The sequence below is a fragment of the Schistocerca gregaria genome, chromosome 8 (genome assembly GCF_023897955.1).
Source record: "Schistocerca gregaria isolate iqSchGreg1 chromosome 8, iqSchGreg1.2, whole genome shotgun sequence".
Lineage (NCBI taxonomy): Eukaryota > Metazoa > Arthropoda > Insecta > Orthoptera > Acrididae > Schistocerca > Schistocerca gregaria.
This window is the reverse complement of record NC_064927.1, coordinates 163534249-163554733: the sequence shown is the minus strand read 5'-3', so window position 1 is coordinate 163554733 and position 20485 is coordinate 163534249. Positions and strand designations below refer to the sequence as shown.

Below are 20485 nucleotides of genomic sequence, written 5' to 3'. Positions count from 1 at the left end.
TTGTCATCTCGTAAAGTGTTCATATAATCAGATTATAGCAGCTTGTCTTATAGTTTCTGGCTTTCCCTGTTTTTCTTCAGGTGCTTGGGTAGTCATTACCTCACATAAAAAGTCCTTTCTGTTAAAATCAGATTGTGGCATTTATGATCTGGTTGGTGTATGGGTGTGTCTAAGAGCATCATAACAATGCTGCACATAACTCAGAATCAATTTCTCATTATTGTACCTTTCTTGACAAACACTACTCTCAATAACTGCACCAGCAGATGTTTTTCTGCTTCAGGATTCAGGAAGCCAGGCAGCTCCTCTTGTCTTAACAACAATCACTTCACCTTCTGCCAGACTTTCTTGCAAAGATGAAACACATCCCTTGTGGAACTTCCAATTGAAGTGCTACTTTATTGCGAGTAATATACAAATAAAATGTGTTGTGGCTATTCTATAGCAACTTCATTTCACCAAGGAACTAATGAACACAGGGGCCTTCAAATGCTGCCAAGCGACTGAGAAATACTACGTGTTGTTGTTGTGGCCTTCAGTCCAGAGACTGGTTTGATGTAGCTCTCCATGCTACTCTATCCTGTGCAAGATTCTTCATCTCCCAGTACCTACTGCAACCTACATCCTTCTGAATCGGGTTAGTGTATTCATCTCTTGGTCTCCCTCTATGATTTTTACCCTCCATGCTGCCCTCCAATACTAAATTTGTGATCCCTTGATGCCTCAGAATATGCCCTACCAACCGATCCCTTCTTCTAGTCAAGTTGTGCTACAAACTCCTCTTCTCCCCAATTCTATTCAATACCCCCTCATTAGTTATGTGATCTACCCACACAATCTTCAGCATTCTTCTGTAGCACCACATTTCGAAAGCTTCTATTCTGTTCTTGTCTAAACTATTTATCGTCCATGTTTCACTTCCATACATGGCTACACTCCACACAAATACTTTCAGAAACAACATCCTGACACTTAAATCTATATTCAATGTTAAAAAATTTCTCTTCTTCAGAAATGCTTTCCTTACCATTGCCAGTCTACATTTTATATCCTCTCTACTTTGACCATCATCACTTATTTTGCTAACCAAATAGCAAAACTCATTTACTACTTTAAGTGTCTCATTTCCTAATCTAATCCCCTCAGCATCACCTGATTTAATTCAACTACATTCCATTATTCTTGTTTTGCTTATGTTGATGTTCATATTATATCCTCCTTTCAAGGCCCTGTCCATTCCATTCAGCTGCTCTTCCAAGCCTTTTGCTGACTACTACGTAGTTCTTTTATTATGCTGCTTCCCTCTATGCTTGGTCAATGCCAACAAAAAGTAGTCCCATTTTTAACAACAGCCAAGGCAGAGATGGAGGACAGCACACACAGTGTTAAAAGTTCTGACCACTTCCAGTCTCCATGTGACACTGACCTACCTGACTTCTCAGCTTTCAAACCCATACAGAAGTTAACATTCCAGTGAAGGAGGGGAGGGGGGGAGGAGGCTTCTTGGGGTTAGTAAACATTGATCTTCAGAGGAGTGTACATTACATTTTTAAAAATATTGTGCTATAACTGGCCCTGAACAGCTTTTTGATGAACTGAAAAATTTGTTGTTTCTTTGAAGTTCTGTATCTTGGTAAGAATGTGCCATTAAAATACATTTAATCAAAGCAAATTATAGAAAATTTAATGCTCTACAGAAAAGTCCGAAGAAGTTTTTGTAATGGCTGCAAGGGAAAAAAGTTGAAAAGGAACAAATGAAAAAAGTGCCAACATTTTGTGGTTCTTCACCTTCCCTCAGGTTAGCACAGGCCAAGAACATGAATTCTACGCTACGCACCTCCTAAATACAACATTATATCTTCCTTTCTTTTGTAGTAGGAGCCGAGTGGATTGCATACAATAATAGAAAGTCTATGCATTTATACATTAGTTACTTTTGGTTTCTTCTTCAGCTGAAGTGAATTTTAATTTTCATTTATAACTGTTCTGATGTAAGATCCTTCTCTTTAATCAAGTAAGTTGAACGCTGAGATGTCAAAATTATCTAGTATTCCCAATCACATAAAATAGATTGTATTAAAATCAATTTTAATCCTGTTACCAAGAGATTGTCATCCTTCTCTTATTTGTTGCAGGTGTTTTCCTCTACTTTGGCTTAATTATATACAGTTACTACAAGAAGTTGTAAGGGAGCTATTGTATATGCTACTACCAACTGCAAGGAAATTTTATTAATTTATCTTTTGATTTTTTTTTTTGTATTTGTATTATGTTTGTAACAAATATAAATATTTGCTCTTGAAATTCTTTGACGTGTTCTCAAATAATTCACAGTGCAATGGAAAATCTGGTTACCACCAAAATATTTTCCTTTGTGTGTGTTTTTGTATATGACACACTGTAGCAATACACACTCCTGGAAATGGAAAAAAGAACACATTGACACCGGTGTGTCAGACCCACCATACTTGCTCTAGACACTGCGAGAGGGCTGTACAAGCTATGATCACACGCACGGCACAGCGGACACACCAGGAACCGCGGTGTTGGCCGTCGAATGGCGCTAGCTGTGCAGCATTTGTGCACCACCGCCGTCAGTGTCAGCCAGTTTGCCGTGGCATACGGAGCTCTATCGCAGTCTTTAACACTGGTAGCATGCCGCGACAGCGTGGACGTGAACCGTATGCGCAGTTGACGGACTTTGAGCGAGGGCGTATAGTGGGCATGCGGGAGGCCGGGTGGACGTACCGCTGAATTGCTCAACACGTGGGGCGTGAGGTCTCCACAGTACATCGATGTTGTCGCCAGTGGTCGGCGGAAGGTGCACGTGCCCGTCGACCTGGGACTGGACCGCAGCGACGCACGGATGCACGCCAAGACCGTAGGATCCTACGCAGTGCCGTAGGGGACCGCACCACCACTTCCCAGCAAGTTAGGGACACTGTTGCTCCTGGGGTATCGGCGAGGACCATTCGCAACCGTCTCCATGAAGCTGGGCTACGGTCCCACACACCGTTAGGCCGTCTTCCGCTCATGCCCCAACATCGTGCAGCCCACCTCCAGTGGTGTCGCGACAGGCGTGAATGGAGGGACGAATGGAGACGTGTCGTCTTCAGTGATGAGAGTCGCTTCTGCCTTGGTGCCAATGATGGTCATATGCCTGTTTGGCGCCGTGCAGGTGAGCGCCACAATCAGGACTGCATACGACCGAGGCACACAGGGCTTGATCTCCTACACTGGCCGTACACCTCTGGTGATAGTCGAGGGGACACTGAATAGTGCACGGTACATCCAAACCATCATCGAACCCATCGTTCTATCATTCCTAGACCGGCAAGGGAACTTGCTGTTCCAACAGGACAATGCACGTCCGCATGTATCCCGTGCCACCCAACGTGCTCTAGAAGGTGTAAGTCAACTACCCTGGCCAGCAAGATCTCCGCATCTGTCCCCCATTGAGCATGTTTGGGACTGGATGAAGCGTCGTCTCACGCGGTCTGCACGTCCAGCACGAACGCTGGTCCAACTGAGGCGCCAGGTGGAAATGGCATGGCAAGCCGTTCCACAGGACTACATCCAGCATCTCTACGATCGTCTCCATGGGAGAATAGCAGCCTGCATTGCTGCGAAAGGTGGATATACACTGTACTAGTGCCGACATTGTGCATGCTCTTTTGCCTGTGTCTATGTGCCTGTGGTTCTGTCAGTGTGATCATGTGATGTATCTGACCCCAGGAATGTGTCAATAAAGTTTCCCCTTCCTGGGACAACGAATTCACGGTGTTCTTATTTCAATTTCCAGGAGTGTATTTCATCTATGTATTAAACAAGACATATCACCCCCTGCCTATACAGGGTATCCCATTTTAATCTATACTGGCCGCTATCTATGGAGCTGCATAATTCTGCAAGAAAAGCCTCTAGTAAAAGTTGTACATAAGGTGCAAAGGGGGTCATGGAATGGCTACCTCAAAATGACCTTAAACTCAGTTTCCAAGGTCAAACAAAGGTCAAGATCATTTTTGTGAATGGTAACCCCTATTTTTTATTCTACACTGCGGGACCATAGCCCAGCTTCATGGAGACGGTTGCGAATGGTCCTCGCCGATGCCCCAGGAGCAACAGTGTCCCTAATTTGCTGGGAAGTGGCGGTGCGGTCCCCTACGGCACTGCGTAGGATCCTACGGTCTTGGCGTGCATCCGTGCGTCGCTGCGGTCCGGTCCCAGGTCGACGGGCACGTGCACCTTCCGCCGACCACTGGCGACAACATCGATGTACTGTGGAGACCTCACGCCCCACGTGTTGAGCAATTCGGCAGTACGTCCACCCGGCCTCCCACATGCCCACTATACGCTCTCGCTCAAAGTCCGTCAACTGCACATACGGTTCACGTCCACGCTGTCGCGGCATGCTACCAGTGTTAAAGACTGCGATGGAGCTCCGTATGCCACGGCAAACTGGCTGGCACTGACGGCGGCGGTGCACAAATGCTGCGCAGCTAGCGCCATTCGACGGCCAACACCGCGGTTCCTGGTGTGTCCGCTGTGCCATGCGTGTGATCATTGCTTGTACAGCCCTCTTGCGGTGTCCGGAGCAAGTATGGTGGGTCTGACACACCAGTGTCAATGTGTTCTTTTTTCCATTTCCAGGAGTGTATATTCATATTCTATGTGAAAAAAGGTGTTGTTTGTAGGGAATATTTTTTTCGAAAAACCAATGGTTTGTCGGCAGGGGGCTCTTGATTGTAACTTTCCCAGGTTACCAGTATCTTGAGAATTAAGTGAGATCAGGAAAAATTTTCAGTGTAAATCTAGTATGGCTTCTTAACTGTCCACCAGTGAAATTCTTGTGAACTTGAAATGGCCTTGAAATTCATCAGTAAGGACTAACCTGAAAGCAAATATCATCGACATTAGTGGAACTCAATGTATATCAGTTTCAAGGAGCCAGATCAGAGACCAGCTTTGTGTTTGTGTTAGCACAATCAGAGAAGAAAATGGTGGAGCTTTGAGACTAACTAACGAGTGTCATTGTCAGGGAATTTGAAATCATGACTGGGAATTCAGAGAAATTTTACCTTTGGAGACAGAATTTCTTGGCTGTGCTCACTTAGAATGATTCTTGACTGACATGACTCTCCTAAATTTTTCTCTTATGGACATAGATAGAAATATGTGTTAAGGGATTTATAAAAATTCCACCTCATCAAACTCTGATGAATTTCATCTCGTGGGACTCAGAACAATCTTGTCTCGCGAGACTCTAATGAGTTCCTGAAAAGCGAAATTTTTCCAAATCCATACAAGCAAAATTATTCTCTACATGAATGTTTGGAGCCCATAAGATAAAAATGTATCTGAGTCACCTTGTCTTGCAATCAATTTTCTCAGGCCCCTCTTTCATTTCTGCCTTCTCTCCATAGTTGAAAAGACAGATTACCATGGGTACTTCATTATTTTACTATTTACATCAATATTGAAATATGTAAAGGTGCCCACTCGAAAGACACACATCCATAAGATACATAAGTAATTTTTTGAAAGAGCACACTTGAATAGTAAATGTTTGGGCTTCATGTTGTGGTGTAAACAACAGTGAGCATATGTAAACAAATGTGTCATGTACACTGTAATGAGCCAGTAGTCCTGCAACACACTTGTCATATGTTTCATTGAAGCAAAAACCTAAGAAAACCAATAATAGTAAACATGATCAGTACAATTTATTTTCTGACTCCAGTCGCTCTGAAATGGCTGAGTACATGCTGTTAGAAATAGTGAGAATGATAAAAATTGTTGGTGAGTGTCACAATAATTATGCAGCCACACAAAGATTGTATGCTGAAAGGTATCCTGATTCCCATTATCCTATGAAGGTTACAATTAGTTCTCTGTTAAGACAAGCTGAAAGAGAGACCTCAAAAAGGCAGAGATGAAAGATGGGCCTGAGAGAGGCGATTGCACAGGGAGTTTGTGCTATTGTCACTGACACCTTTTGACTCATCAGATTCAGCCATATCATTTACATATCACCCAAGCAATTGAGCCTGGGAATCCTGAGAGATTCCTGGCATTTTTTCAAGGGGCCAATATGAAAATACATCATGATCCCTTTTTCTTCACATGCACTCTCTTTACAAATGAGGCAAACTTCGACAACATGGGAGGAATCAATCTCCATATTGCACACTACTGGGTGAAAGCAAATCCTTGCTGGCAATGAGATCACTGAATACAGAGGTGGTGGTCAATCAATGTCTGGGCAGGTGTAGTTGGAGATTACATGACAGGTCCTGTTTTTTATGACGAAACTTTGAACGGCTTGTACTATCTTCATATTCTCCAGAATCTGGTGCTTCCTTTCTAGAAAATATCTCCCTAAACATACAAGCATGCATGTGGTTTCAACATCATGACAGTCCTCCATATAAGGCCTTACCTTAATGCAATGGTATCAGTAGTGTAATTCGTGAATTCCTGCCAAGATCACCAAGCTTAACACCACTGGACTTCTTGTGAAACAAAAGGTGTACTGCCTCCCCTGATGATGCCAAAGGTATGAGAGAAAGGATTTTGATGGCTTTCCAGGCAATCACCCATCAAACATTGAATGATGTTGAGACCAGTTTCCAACAGAGAGAGCAAATGTGCATTAGGCAAAATGGGCAGTTGATCAATCATCTGAGATCCTAAATTTCCAGTAAGAACCATGTTAATCAGCCCTTTTCAGGGCTAATGATGTGCACAGTACGCTGGGCAACCTCCACCAGGTACTCATTAGGTTCCGCTAATGCCAATGGTATTTGCTTTCAGGTTAATCCCTACTGAAGAATTTCAAGGCCATTTCAAGTTCACGAAAATTTCATCATTGGACAGAGTTCAGAAACTATACATGACTTTCATTGAAAATTTTTCCCAATCCCAGTTCATTCTCAAGATACTCATAACATGGGAAAGTTACAATGAAGTGCCCCTGATAATAAATCATGGTTTTCGAAAAGATGTTCCCAACAAACAATGTGTTTTTCAAGTAGAATACGAATATGGAATAAAAAACAGGGGTTACCATTTGCAAAAATGAACTTGTCCTTGGTTTGACCTTGGAAACAGGGTTCAAGTTCATTTCAAGGTAGCCGTTCCATGACCCTCCTCAAACCTCTCAACTTTTACCAGAGTCCTTTTTTGCAGAAGTGTATCACTCTAAAGGGGACACCCTGTATATCACATACAAAGAGGGTTCAAACACACTTGGTAAATGAAATAGGATAATGTCATTACTGATATCAAATTCTGGAGCTTCCTATCATGTGACATTAATTTTTAGAAAATTTTTGTCGAGATGTAGGACAATACAAAGTTGTTTTGTATTAGGTACTTAGATAATTTCATATATCAATTCCATAGTGATATGTACTGAAACATTTGTACTGAATTGTGCTGTGATAGCAATTATGATCTTATCGTACAAAAGAAATTCTGAAAGTTAATGAAATTGCATATACATGCTTATCCAACTGATAAATGTGAGGTACTATAGAATAAGTCACTATAAATTACAGGTGAGCACCCAATTCATAGAAGCACATTCATAGAAGTACCTCAGCATACCACTAGAGTTCTTCGTCTTACAGTAGCACTGGTAGTTTCATTTCATGCAAAAGGCACTGGTACTTCATTCAAAAAGGTGATTTCAGTCAGAAACCAATGGTACTCAAAGGATTAAGACAACCAAGTAAGGGGCAGCAGTGAAATTGAAGTGAAACATTTACAGCTTATTTAATTCCCTGACCAGATGAGAGCTTGTGATGAAGAGGGAGGAGTACCATTAACACCAAATGGAGAGTCACAAGCAGGCAGTAGAGGTGAGTAGATTTCTCCCATTACTTCTACTGCTCACATTTTGCACATCATACTGATTGCTTGCTGCAGTGAATGTGACATTCAGGAGAGAGAGCTTTTGTGAAAGCATGTACATTTACCTTCACATGTGATACATATTCATAGCACATCACAAAGAAGAAGAAAGAAGCACATGCCTGTCCACTGTACACTTTATGGCTGTTCACTGCAGTGCTAAACAATTGTAGATTGCATACTTGGTAGAAGTTGCAAAATACATGAAATGTTTCAGATTATGTCAATGTGTGTTCTGAGCATAACTATGGGTCTCAATGAACAAGGAAAAGCAAACAAACAATATTATGTGAAATAGCACCTGCAACAATTGGTTTGCACAGGCAGTTTACATTTGGCAATCTATTTCACCATTAGACAAAACAAATGTAGGACAGCCCTAAAACAAATCTTCATTAAGTAAAGGAATGAAAAATCATGACATCATCAATAAATCAAAACTAAAATTAATGGTAAACATATGTTTACATACTTACCTTATATTACAGGGCTCTCAGAGCAAGCTGTCTGTGTGTCATATTTAATAAAATTTGGTTCAGGGACTGGCAGGAGCTTAGAGTTGGGAACAGTTGCAAACAATGAAGACGTGATTGTAAGAATTTCCATAAAAGTCTCCACGCAGATGTCATTGGCACAGCTAATTCCTGACTAGCCTTCTGAATTGACTTCTTGGGACCAAGTGTGAAAGACTCTCTCACTCATTCGACACGTACTTCAGTCACTCTTGGTCATCCCATACCCTTCACTTTGCAAAGACAGCTGGTGTCTTCAAACTGGTGATGTCATCTATAGGTGTTATTATCACTCTGAGGATTGCAACGTAACTTAATATGGACTACACATTGCATTGCAACAACAGACTCAGTCCTTACAAAGTCCAAAATTAAAAAAAATTCTGTTCACTAGACACCATCTTCGCCACTAGTGCACAGGTGTACAAACAAAACTTAGTGGATCTTTAACTCCAGAGTCAGCTATCTGCTGATGAGTATTTGCAAAAGTATTGGTGTTTTCAACATTGCTATATTTATGCATATTAGTGTAATGGCTGTCTATGACATAAAGGATGTTTTTGTTCTTCTTTCATGGTATATTGGCATTGTCATATTTTTGTTGTTTTATTTATTTATTTTTAATTAATGTTTCATTTCAAAACAGCACTTGTAGGATGAATGGAATCAGGGTAGTCACAAATCGACGTGGTTCAATGGCTTAATGTGAATCGTTCTGTTGTTTCTCGGATGTGGCAACAGTTTGTAGAGATCTAAACTGTATCCCGATGAGCAGGGCTGACCATTTGTGACATCAGAAAGAGAGGTTCATTATTTGAGTGTAAGGGCACAACAGTACCGCCTTAATACTGCACGGCAACTGACATCTGACCCAGCAGCATCCACTGGATGTGTTGTACTGAGGCTTCAGCAGAGACGCCTTTCTTGTTAGAGACCTGCTGCATGTGTACCTCTGACGCATCTTCACAAAAGGGAACATCTAGACAGGAGTCGTCAGCATGCCAACCAGATAGTCAAATAGAAAGCCAACGTTCTTTCCACAGATGAGTCCCAGTTTGGTCTGGAGATTGATTCTTGATGGATTCTCATCTGGAGGTAATGTGGAACTTGATTTTGGAAATCAAACACTTGGAAAGAGATTGATACTGAGGAGGATCCCTAAAGGTGTGGGCAGGATTTATGTTAACCACTCTTCATGAAATTGTACGGGTGAATTGGTAGGGTTTAACTGCTATCACATATCATGATGAACTCTTGGGATCTCATACAATTGTTACGGAGTGCTGTGGGCCCAGACTTCATATTGGTGGATGATAATGCTCAACCTTGTAGAGCACAGGTGGTTGATGTTTTCTTGGAAACAGAAGGTATTGCGCCCATGGCATGGCCTGCTTGCTCTCATGATTTGAATCCCATAGAGCATCTTTGGTATGCCTGAGGAGATGGGTTGCATCATGTCAGCTTCCACCAACCACTCTCCAAGGCTTGTTAACAGCTCTGCAGGAGGAATGGGCATTATTGCCTCAACATTAGATTGACGACATTATTTACAGCACACTCTGCCATTGTCATGCCTGTATTGATGCTAGACATGGTCACACCCCATATTGAGCACATTAACCAGATGTCAGAACGTGTGTGCAAATCCGTTAAGGACATTTTTATCTACCGTTAGGCATGCTGCAGTTGTTTGTGCTCTATATGCTTTACATTGTTTCTACTTTACTATCACCTGTGTAGACTGTTTTGTAGCAAAATATATGCAACCTTGCAGGATTTCCATTTGCTGCTTTAATTTTATACACCAGTGTACTTGTATCATCCAGAAGGCTTTGATGATGGTACAGGATGCATATGTAAATTACTGAAGAGCATGTATTGTTTAAAGAAAGCCTCAAAATGCTGGTATGAATGTCTTGTTAAATTTCTTAATGAATGCTGTTTATGGATAGCTGTTCAGATCCACATATGTTCTATTATGAAAACCTTTTACTGATGTTTTATGTTGATGATGGATTGGCCACAGGCTCTAGTGATGCCACAATTAATTTTATTGAACAATTAGATGTACTTTTTCAGATCACTGTATAAATGATTGATTCCTTCTTGGGATTACAAATCAAGCAGTTGACAACTGTGTTCAAATAAATTAGTCTGTGTATGAAGAGAATTTTATGGAAATATGGTGTGATTGATGCAAGACCATTGACTTTACCCATTGAATCAGGATGGACGCTGGGTAAACACCTCCTTTTAATAATAGTAAACTCTATCAAGAAGTAGTTGGAAGTCTGATGTATTTAACACAAGATACAAGACCAGATTTATCATATACTGTTAATGTTGTATCAAGAATTCATGACTCACCAACACAGACACATGTTGCATTGCTAAATCAGATATTCAGGTATTCTAAATCAATGATTACAGCTGACATTATGTTTGAAGAGAATACTGAAGCTTATAGTGATGCTGATCATGGTGGGGACAGGAGGACAAGATGATGAACAAGTTGCACCCTACTCAAATACCATGGCGGGCCAGTTGTGTGGAAAAGTAAATTACAGCAGTGTGTTGCTCTTTGTTCAATGGAAGCAGAATATATGGCTGCAAGCAAAGCTTGATGATCACTTGTGTGATTAGATCAACTTCTGAAGGGAATTGCCGCTGTTGACGAGTCCTCAGTTCCTATTTTACAAATAGGTAACCAAAGTACTATCAGATTTGTTAATGGATCAGGATATTATGATGTACTGAAACACAGAGAAAAGGTATCATTACATTCATCAGCTAATTAAAGAGAAGAAGGGTGAATTACACACCGACCAATAAACAGGCAGCAGACATTCTGACAAAAGGATTGCCATTTGCAAACTCACACATGATTAAGGAATTTGTTGGTATAGTGTGTATTTCATAAATACATTGCAGGAGGGTGTGAAAGTATTAATGTTTCCTATGTTTTTATGCATATGTGTATTAATAATCTTTAAAGTTGTCTCTTATAGGGCATCACAGTCTTGTTCTTTGGTTTTTCAGATGTGTGTAATAGCTGTCTGTCATATAAAGGGTATTTTTGTTATTCACTGATGGTATTGTGGTAGTGTCGTAATTTTTGTGGTTTTTTGAATGAATGTTTTGTTTCAAAACAACATTTGGTATTTTGTCAACAGTATCTCATAAACCAGTTTGAGAAATTTCTGATAAAATGTTTGTGCGAGCAAGTATTACTTGCTTTTGTACATTAAGAACTGGCCTCTGTCATAAACAAATAAATAATTTTCTTTCAGAGGTTATTATATTTTTTCTCATCACCTTATTACTCCTGGATCATAGTTCCCTTGAAGTTCACATAGAAACACAAATTTAAAGCTAAAAATTCATACAGTAATATATTTTGTTTGGCATGGTATCCAAGATTTAACACATTTCATTTAAATTTTGTAATTTAATAAATTTGTCAGTAATGAAAAACCAAAAGAAGGAAAAAGAAGATAAGGTAAATGTAGAAGGATGAAGAATCCACTGCCATTTATAGCTAAGGGGTGGTACCTTGAGGTGACTTTCAGCCTGCCACCCCAAGGTGCAATCTCCATTTTAGTACTTCCTCTGTTTTGTGACATCTCTTGAAACACTACAGCATGTAACAGTTAATAACAGTCTTTGTTTCTCAGCAATCTCCAGTGCTGCAATGGCTTTAAAATAATTTGGAAGTATCTGCTCCACAAAAATTTGCTGCAACTTGCTGAGTCCTTGTCGGTGTAGCTAATGATTTAGTAGTGCCAAGAGAAATTTCAAGAAATTAATGTTGACATGATGTTTGTCTTTCAGAACTATATTTCATAATATAGTAACAGAACTGCAACAAAATTCACTTACATAAACTGTCAGAAAACTGAGACCCTGATGGCTGATTTGCTACTGCTTATATATTAACGATCACAGGTTACATCATCCTTTATTACAAACAGGAAATTTATGGACTGACATTAGAGAACTACATGTTAATTCATTACTCTCAAACTGCAACAAAGTTTTATGTGACATTTAGCTTTTAGTATTGAAATTTGTAAAATCAGTTTGTTTATAAAGTTGCTTATATTATGAAGATTATTAATCGGAGAATGTTCCTAACATGTACATATATTCTTTTCATAAATACTAACAAAAAGCCAGCTTAAATTCTTGTGCAAGGTATTCTGGAAATACAAAATGAGAATTGTTTAAGTTTTAAATTTAAGTATCAATAAGTAGCAGTCAAACCAGAGCAGAGATGCAATGTAATTAATGACAGTACAACAAACTGAGCTTTAAAATAATATGATAAATGAAATACAAATGTTACAAAATTTATATAATCCTGTAAATATGGCACCCCGATATTTGAGGTCAATATACAGGGTGTTTCAAAAATGATCAGTATATTTGAAATGGCAATACAAACTAAACGAGCAGCGATAGAAATACACCGTTTGTTGCAATATGCTTGGGACAACAGTACATTTTCAGGCAGACAAACTTTCGAAATTACAGTAGTTACAATTGTCAACAACAGATGGTGCTGCGGTCTGGGAAACTCTATAGTACGATATTTTCCACATATCCACCATGCGTAGCAATAATATGAATGAAATTACCCGAAACCTTTGACAACGTGTCGGGCGGAATGGCTTCACATGCAGATGAGATGTACTGCTTCAGCTGTTCAATTGTTTCTGGATTCTGGCGGTACACCTGGTCTTTCAAGTATCCCCACAGAAAGAAGTCACAGGGGTTCATGTCTGGCGAATAGGGAGGCCAATCCACGCCACCTCCTGTATGTTTCGGATAGCCCAAAGCAATCACACGATCATCAAAATATACATTCGGGAAATCAAAGACATCGGCCGTGCGATGTGGCCGGGCACCATCTTGCATAAACCACAAGGTGTTCACAGTGTCGTCTAAGGCAGTTTGTACCGTCACAAATTCACGAAGAATGTCCAGATAGCGTGATGCAGTAATCGTTTCAGATCTGAAAAATGGGCCAATGATTCCTTTGGAAGAAATGGCGGCCCAGACCAGTACTTTTTGAGGACGCAGGGACGATGGGACTGCAACATGGGGCTTTTCGGTTCCCCATATGCGCCAGTTCTGTTTATTGACGAAGCCGTCCAGGTAAAAATAAACTTCGTCAGTAAACCAAATGCTGCCCACATGCATATCGCCGTCATCAATCCTGTGCACTATATCGTTAGCGAATGTCTCTCGTGCAGCAATGGTAGCGGCACTGAGGGGTTGCCGCATTTGAATTTTGTATGGATAGAGGTGTAAACTCTGGCGCATAAGACGATACGTGGACGTTGGTGTCATTTGGACCGCAGCTGCAACACGGCGAACGAAAACCCGAGGCCGCTGTTGGATCATCTGCTGCACTAGCTGCGCGTTGCCCTCTGTGGTTGCCGTACGCGGTCGCCCTACCTTTCCAGCATGTTCATCTGTCACGTTCCCAGTCCGTTGAAATTTTTCAAACAGATCCTTTATTGTATCGCTTTTCGGTCCTTTGGTTACATTAAACCTCCGTTTAAAACTTCGTCTTGTTGCAACAACACTGTGTTCTAGGCGGTGGAATTCCAACACCAGAAAAATCCTCTGTTCTAAGGAATAAACCATGTTGTCCACAGCACACTTGCACGTTGTGAACAGCACACACTTACAGCAGAAAGACGACGTACAGAATGGCGCACCCACAGACTGCGTTGTCTTCTATATCTTTCACATCACTTGCAGCACCATCTGTTGTTGAAAATTGTAACTACTGTAATTTTGAAAGTTTGTCCACCTAAAAATGTACTGTTGTCCCAAGCATATTGCAACAAACGGTGTATTTCTATCGCTGCTCGTTTAGTTTTTATTGCCGTTTCAAATATACTGGTCATTTTTGAAACACCCTGTATTTTGCCATGTTTATTCTAAAGATCATAATTGCATTGGTATGTTCCACTTCAAAATAATAGAATCGCCACACTCCACAAGGATGGTGTAACCATATCTTTGAAATCATTAGAGTTGCCATTGTGAAACCTAACAACTCAAGGATGTGCAACTTGGCTTCATTTACCTTATCCCTTGCCAATCACTGTTGTGATGTCGGGCACTGGCAGGATAGTTGACACAGTTCTTGTGAGTGTTTGCAAGGCAATTAATAGGCTATTTTATATTAACTTCTCTCTAATTTTGTGGTGAACATTATAGATGTTCAACAAGGTTTCGGGGATGCAGCTGGATCATGTTGACTCCTTGCTACAGTATTTCAGCTGGCAATAGTCCAGCCATCTTCAGATGAGTGTCCGCCACGGGAGACTGCAAGTTCCCAGCATCGGCTTTATAGCTAAAATTGGTGCGAAAATGCATACATATTGGTGGCCGTCACAGAAGCATCCTCTACTGAAATCTGTTCCCTCTACAAATACTGTTGTGTCTGTGGCATGCAGGTGCATGCGAAAGGTGAAACTACTTGTCCACTCTGTCGGAATGCGCATTCACGTGACTAAAAGGCAGACATCAGACGTCACCAGACATATCATTATGAATAAACTGTCTTCTCTCAAAAGAAAGTAGAGAGATCACTGGGTCTCAGTCCTTGTCCAGTTGAAAGCTGCCATTATGATTTATAAGATTTTCTGCTAGATGTATTTCCACAGATTTTTTAATTACTGAATCCCAAAAAGTTCTCAGTGGGGCCAATATTTTTGTGGAAAAAGTCCATAGAGTGGCTTGTGGTAATACAATGCTCAGCTATGGCCAACTTACTGGGCTGTGATAGGTGAGTGTGGTGCTCATGTTCAATGCACCTTTCATGTACTGTGCACATCACCTGACCCATGTAAGCTTTGCCACACTGGCAAGGAATTTTGTAGAGCCCTGCCTTCTGCAGACTCAGATCACCTTTTACTGATCTGAGGAGGGAGAAGGGCACAAATCTGTGCTGATGGCCAGAAGATTACTTAAACTTTGTTTATTTAGGATCCTGCCTACTTTATATTAAAGGTCGCCAATGTATGGAAGGAATACCCTCAACTTTAACAACTCCTTATCCTCTTGTTGTTGGGGATGTTCATGTTTCTTCCCTCTTAGCACTGTTCTATTTTGATGAGGAGAGTAACCGTTATCTTTTAACACCAAACTGCAAATGCTCCAGCTCCTTTGTAAGGCTGTCTCCATCTGAAACTACATAAGCCCATTGCACCAACGTTCTAAGGATGCCAGTGGTTTGTGAAGTGTGGTGGCAATTTGACACTTTCAGGTAAAGACCTGTTCATATGGGCTTACGGCAGACAGAATCCCCTAATGAGCCATCTACTCTCCTAGTAACCAGGATGTTAAAAAAAAAAGGCAGCAACCATCCTTCTCTGTTTCCATCATAAACTGGATGTTCTTGTGGATTGCATTCAGATGTCACAAGAAACATGACTGTGCCACAATGCAAAAGTGCCACCTACAAATTGCCAGAAGACTCTCAATTTAAGTTCTGCCAAATCAAATGCCATTACCTTTCACAAACCACTGGCATCCTTAGAATGTTAGTGCACCAGGCCCATGTTTTGGATGGAGTTGACAGCTGTAAATGGTGGACTAACTTTGTCATAATCTGAACTGGTATAGCTTGTGCCAATAATAATCATACAAAACTAGATTGATCCTTACCTAATTACACTTTTAAAGTGGCATTCATTCAACGATAACCAGACACAAATGTTCTACTACTAACTTATATTTCCATACTAAGCACAACTATTTAGCTACAATAGCAGGGCCTGACTATGTCTGGAAATGATCTTGCTTCACCAACAGTGTCAATATGTTAGTTTAGTTGTACATCTAAAAACAAAGATGATGTGACTTACCAAAAGAAAGCGCTGGCAGATTGATAGATACACAAACAAACACAAACATACACACAAAATTCAAGCTTTCGCAACCAACGGTTGCTTCATCTGGAAAGAGGGAAGGAGAGGGAAAGATGAAAGGATGTGGGTTTTAAGGGAGAGGGTAAGGAGACATTCCAATCCAGGGAGCGGAAAGACTTACCTTAGGGGGAAAAAAGGACAGTTATACACTCGCACTCACACATATCCATCTACACATACACAGTCACAAGCAGACATTTGTAAATTGTTTAGTTGTGTATTTTTGTTTGTGATCTGTACTGTCTTTAGTATTTGTATTCCCTGCTTAGTTCATTTGGTGTGAGACCTACTGTTCCTTTTATTTTGCAGTTCACTGTCCTGGTTAGCACAGAGCTATTAATAAATAGTCTCTCATCATACGGCCATGCTGTCACATATGCCTGTACTGCCTACAGTACAGCAGTACAGCACTGTGTGTTCTGTGGAACCTATTGCCCCCCCCCCCCCCCCCCCCCCAGAAGCATATAGCCTCCCAACAGATTCACACGACGTAAGATAACTGCAATGTTGAGTGAAACATCTTCAGCTCAGGCTACATGCTTCATTCTCATTGCTCCTATACATTGAAGAAGAATGTGTATAATCTACATACTTTAACACTAACTGCCAGTCCACCTCACAAATGTTCATCTGCCAGTTCTGTAACTGAAAGTTTTTCTCAACTGGTTCTCCAATGACTTTCTCTGACCCTTCAATTTGTACCCTTCTTCAGCTGTTAGGTCACACCTCGATATCCAATAGCTGTCTGCACATCATGGTACAGTGGTTAGCATCACTGCCACTTTATCTAAGGTCCCAGCTTTGAGTCCTACCTGGATAAAAGATTTTCTTCACTCAGGGTCTGGATGTTCATATTGTCTTAATAATTTCATCTTACGTTCATCAATGCACATGCTGCCAATTTTGTGTCAGATATAAAGACTTACACCAGGCAACTGAACAACCCCAGATGGGGTCTCGTGGCCAATAATGCATATGATCATTTCATTTCATCTAACAGTTGTAGTGATCAGGGATATTCCCAGCACCACACAGTGATGTAGTGCCAAACAGCTCTCTCAGTTTAAACAGAAAGCTCCTCAGACCTCACCTTCCACCAATCTTCTTCATTTTCAGAGCATCTCTACATATCTTGGCTCTAGCTTCAAAACAAATAATTTACTCAGGAAATGTAATGTCATGTGGCAAGGGCCTCCCAGAAAGTAGACCTGATTGCCCGGTGCAAGTCTTGAGGTGATGTCACTTAGGCAACTTGCATGTCATTAAGGATGAAATAATGATGATGAAGATGACACAAACACCCAGTTCCTGACTGGAGTAAATCTCCAACCCAACTGGGAATCGAACTCAGGCCCCCTGGCATGACAAGCCGGCACGCTGTACACTATAGAGTGCACATAGGTATGTTTCGAATAACTGAAGATCATTTGTGGTTTCTTGTGTCTATTCATGATAATTTGTTTGCCATTTTCTTCAGCTAATTGGTTGGCAGTTGAATGTGCTCATTAAGTGCTAGCATTACTCTCCTCATTTCATTTAGCTAGAGCACCTTCAAGAATGTTTTTCCATGAGCACATGAACACAATACTGTCTTCTCAGAATAAAAGTGTACACACAGCATTATTTGCAGACTAGATCTTTACATATTTTTTTCATAATAAGATCATTCTGATCTCCATGGACCTGTCTTTCTTAGTAACTTGCACAGTACTTGTGTCTCAGTTGACATGTTTCAAGTCATTGGAAACAATTGATCTGTTTGCATGATTTAATTTCTTGGTGTACAAGTCTAATTGTCAATCTTTGCACTGGCTGAGGCATTTTATTTTGTACTAGTATACAAATATGTAGAGCTCCCATATTTTACTATATTCAGTGTTGTTCTATTTTGATGGTGTGTCAACTGTAAAAGTCCTTTTGCAACTGCTGCTGTTGTGCTTATGGGGATTTCTCCACTTTAGCTGTTGCTGCTTTTATCAAGTTGTTCACTACTCTATTTTGGTCAGATAATTGGCACAGGGTGCCACCAACACAGAATGCACGTACATGTTTTGGTGTATGTGTTGTGGATGGTTGTCAGTTGTTCATCCTCTAATACAGATTTGCTTACTTAATGTACTGTTTGTTTCCTATCCAGTGAACAGTCTTGTCCAACCACCTTCTCCTTAAGCTTCTACATCCTGAGTACAAGCATCACCTCGAATGTGGCCCACTGAAGTACTCAAGCATTTAGCATGCCTCACTATATTGGAGCAAAACATCTGGCAACACATATGTCAGCTATGTATTCATATTGGGTCTCTAGATAGAACATCTCGTCATCTGGGCACACTATTTCGACTGGAGACCCAATATGAATACAACGGAATTATTACACCAGGAAAGTTTACGGAGCCACAGATGTCATCTAGATAGCTTGGTGTTTCCAGATAACTTTGCGCTGTTTATGAATGTTGGAGGGAAAGCACTGAAACCTAAGAGATGATGCTGGAGCAGGAGTAGCACTAGTTGTGTCCCTTGTGCTATCACCCTGCATGAGCTTCAAATCCTGGTTGAGGATGATTTGTACTTCTGTCTAGAAATAGTAGCTTGTGAGTTTACATATTTTTCATCCTCAAAATTTTCACTGCTATTGGATGTTGTGATGGTGTCTGCTATTAAAACAAAATGGTCTGTGTTGTACTGTTTGACTAGGGCAGGGGCCCAAACTACAGCCCAAGGGCTAACACTAGGCCATGAACACCATCAATATGGTCCACACTACACAGTAACAGGCCAGACATGCAAGTTATCCAGTCCATCATAATTTTGTTTATTACAGTCAAACCTTGCTTATCAAGCACCTCCCATAATGAGTGATTCACACACTGAATAAAAAAAATGTAAGAAACTGACTCACTTAATGAGTGATGTTTCACATAAAGAATCTGCTTACTTTTTTTTAGTAACCATCTCAAAAACCACTTTCTCACCTTGATCAGTCCCTTTGGCTTCTATAAATGAACACTAAGTCATGTGTTCTGTTATAAACTACCACTCTGTAAAGCAGAAGTTCTGACAATGTTATAGTCAGTCTGATGTACTGACTGAAATGCACTTTGCTCCATATTTTTTGTCACTTGTACCACTTCTCGGGCTTCTGTGATAATGCTGCAAATTTTCTGGATTGATGTTGCAAGATCTTTTATTCTCCAGTGCATGGCAACTCTTTTGGTTGCAGTATTTGTTTACAAATCTAATTTGATGTTATTAACTAACATGAATATATTAAAGATGTCCATAAGGCAGTAGCTATGCATGCTATGAATTTGATTAATGATAATGCTGTGTCTCTTTTGCAATAAATTTTGAAGCACATGCATAAACAAATATCTTTCGATAACTTTATTCTAAAATAGAATGTACTGCACTATAAATAAAAATTTAATACTGTATTATAAATCTGTTTAAGCACCTACTTTTTGGAATGGAACACACTGACCTATTCTACATGGATTCCCACGGAAACAAGTGTTTGACTTGTTGTTGTGGCCTCCAGTCATGAGACTGGTTTGATGAAGCTCTCCATGCTACTCTATCCTGTGCAAGCCTCTTCATCTCCCAGTACCTACTGCAGCCTACATACTTCTGAATGTGCTTAGTGTATTCATTTCTTGGTCTCCCTCTATGATTTTTACCCTCCACACTGCCCTACAGTACTAAATTGATGATCCCTTGATGCCTCAGAACATGTCCTACCAACCGATCCCTCTTTCTAGTCAAGTTGTGCCACAAACTCCTCTTCTCCCCAATTCTGTTCACTACCTCCACACTAGTTGTGTGTTTGACTTAACAACTGTCAATTACAAATAAGACTCAGGAGTAAATCTTGCTCATTATGCAAACTAACACAGTACATTGTAAAATTAACAATTCAGGTAAGTCACACAAGATATTTACAATAATCAGTTGTTTTTATTTTATGACCAAGTAAGGTACTCATTTAGTAACATATATAAAGAACCTGAACTTTTTATTTGCAATTATGTACTGAACTGACATACATAGTCTATTCACATAATGAAAGTAAATGTTCTAATTATGATTAATGAGAGTCATTGTAGTTGTAAC

General features: G+C 40.4%; 1 protein-coding gene across 1 annotated transcript in view; it reads left to right on the top strand.

Annotated features, from left to right (window-relative positions):
• Positions 1-2306, top strand: part of LOC126285376 (uncharacterized) — a 70030-nt gene extending 67724 nt beyond the window's left edge. The window contains exon 5 of the mRNA XM_049984702.1: positions 2136-2306. Coding sequence (XP_049840659.1) covers positions 2136-2188 — 53 coding nt within the window. The 3' untranslated portion in view covers positions 2189-2306. The remainder of the gene's footprint in view (positions 1-2135) is intronic.
• The last annotated feature ends 18179 nt before the right edge of the window (positions 2307-20485 follow it).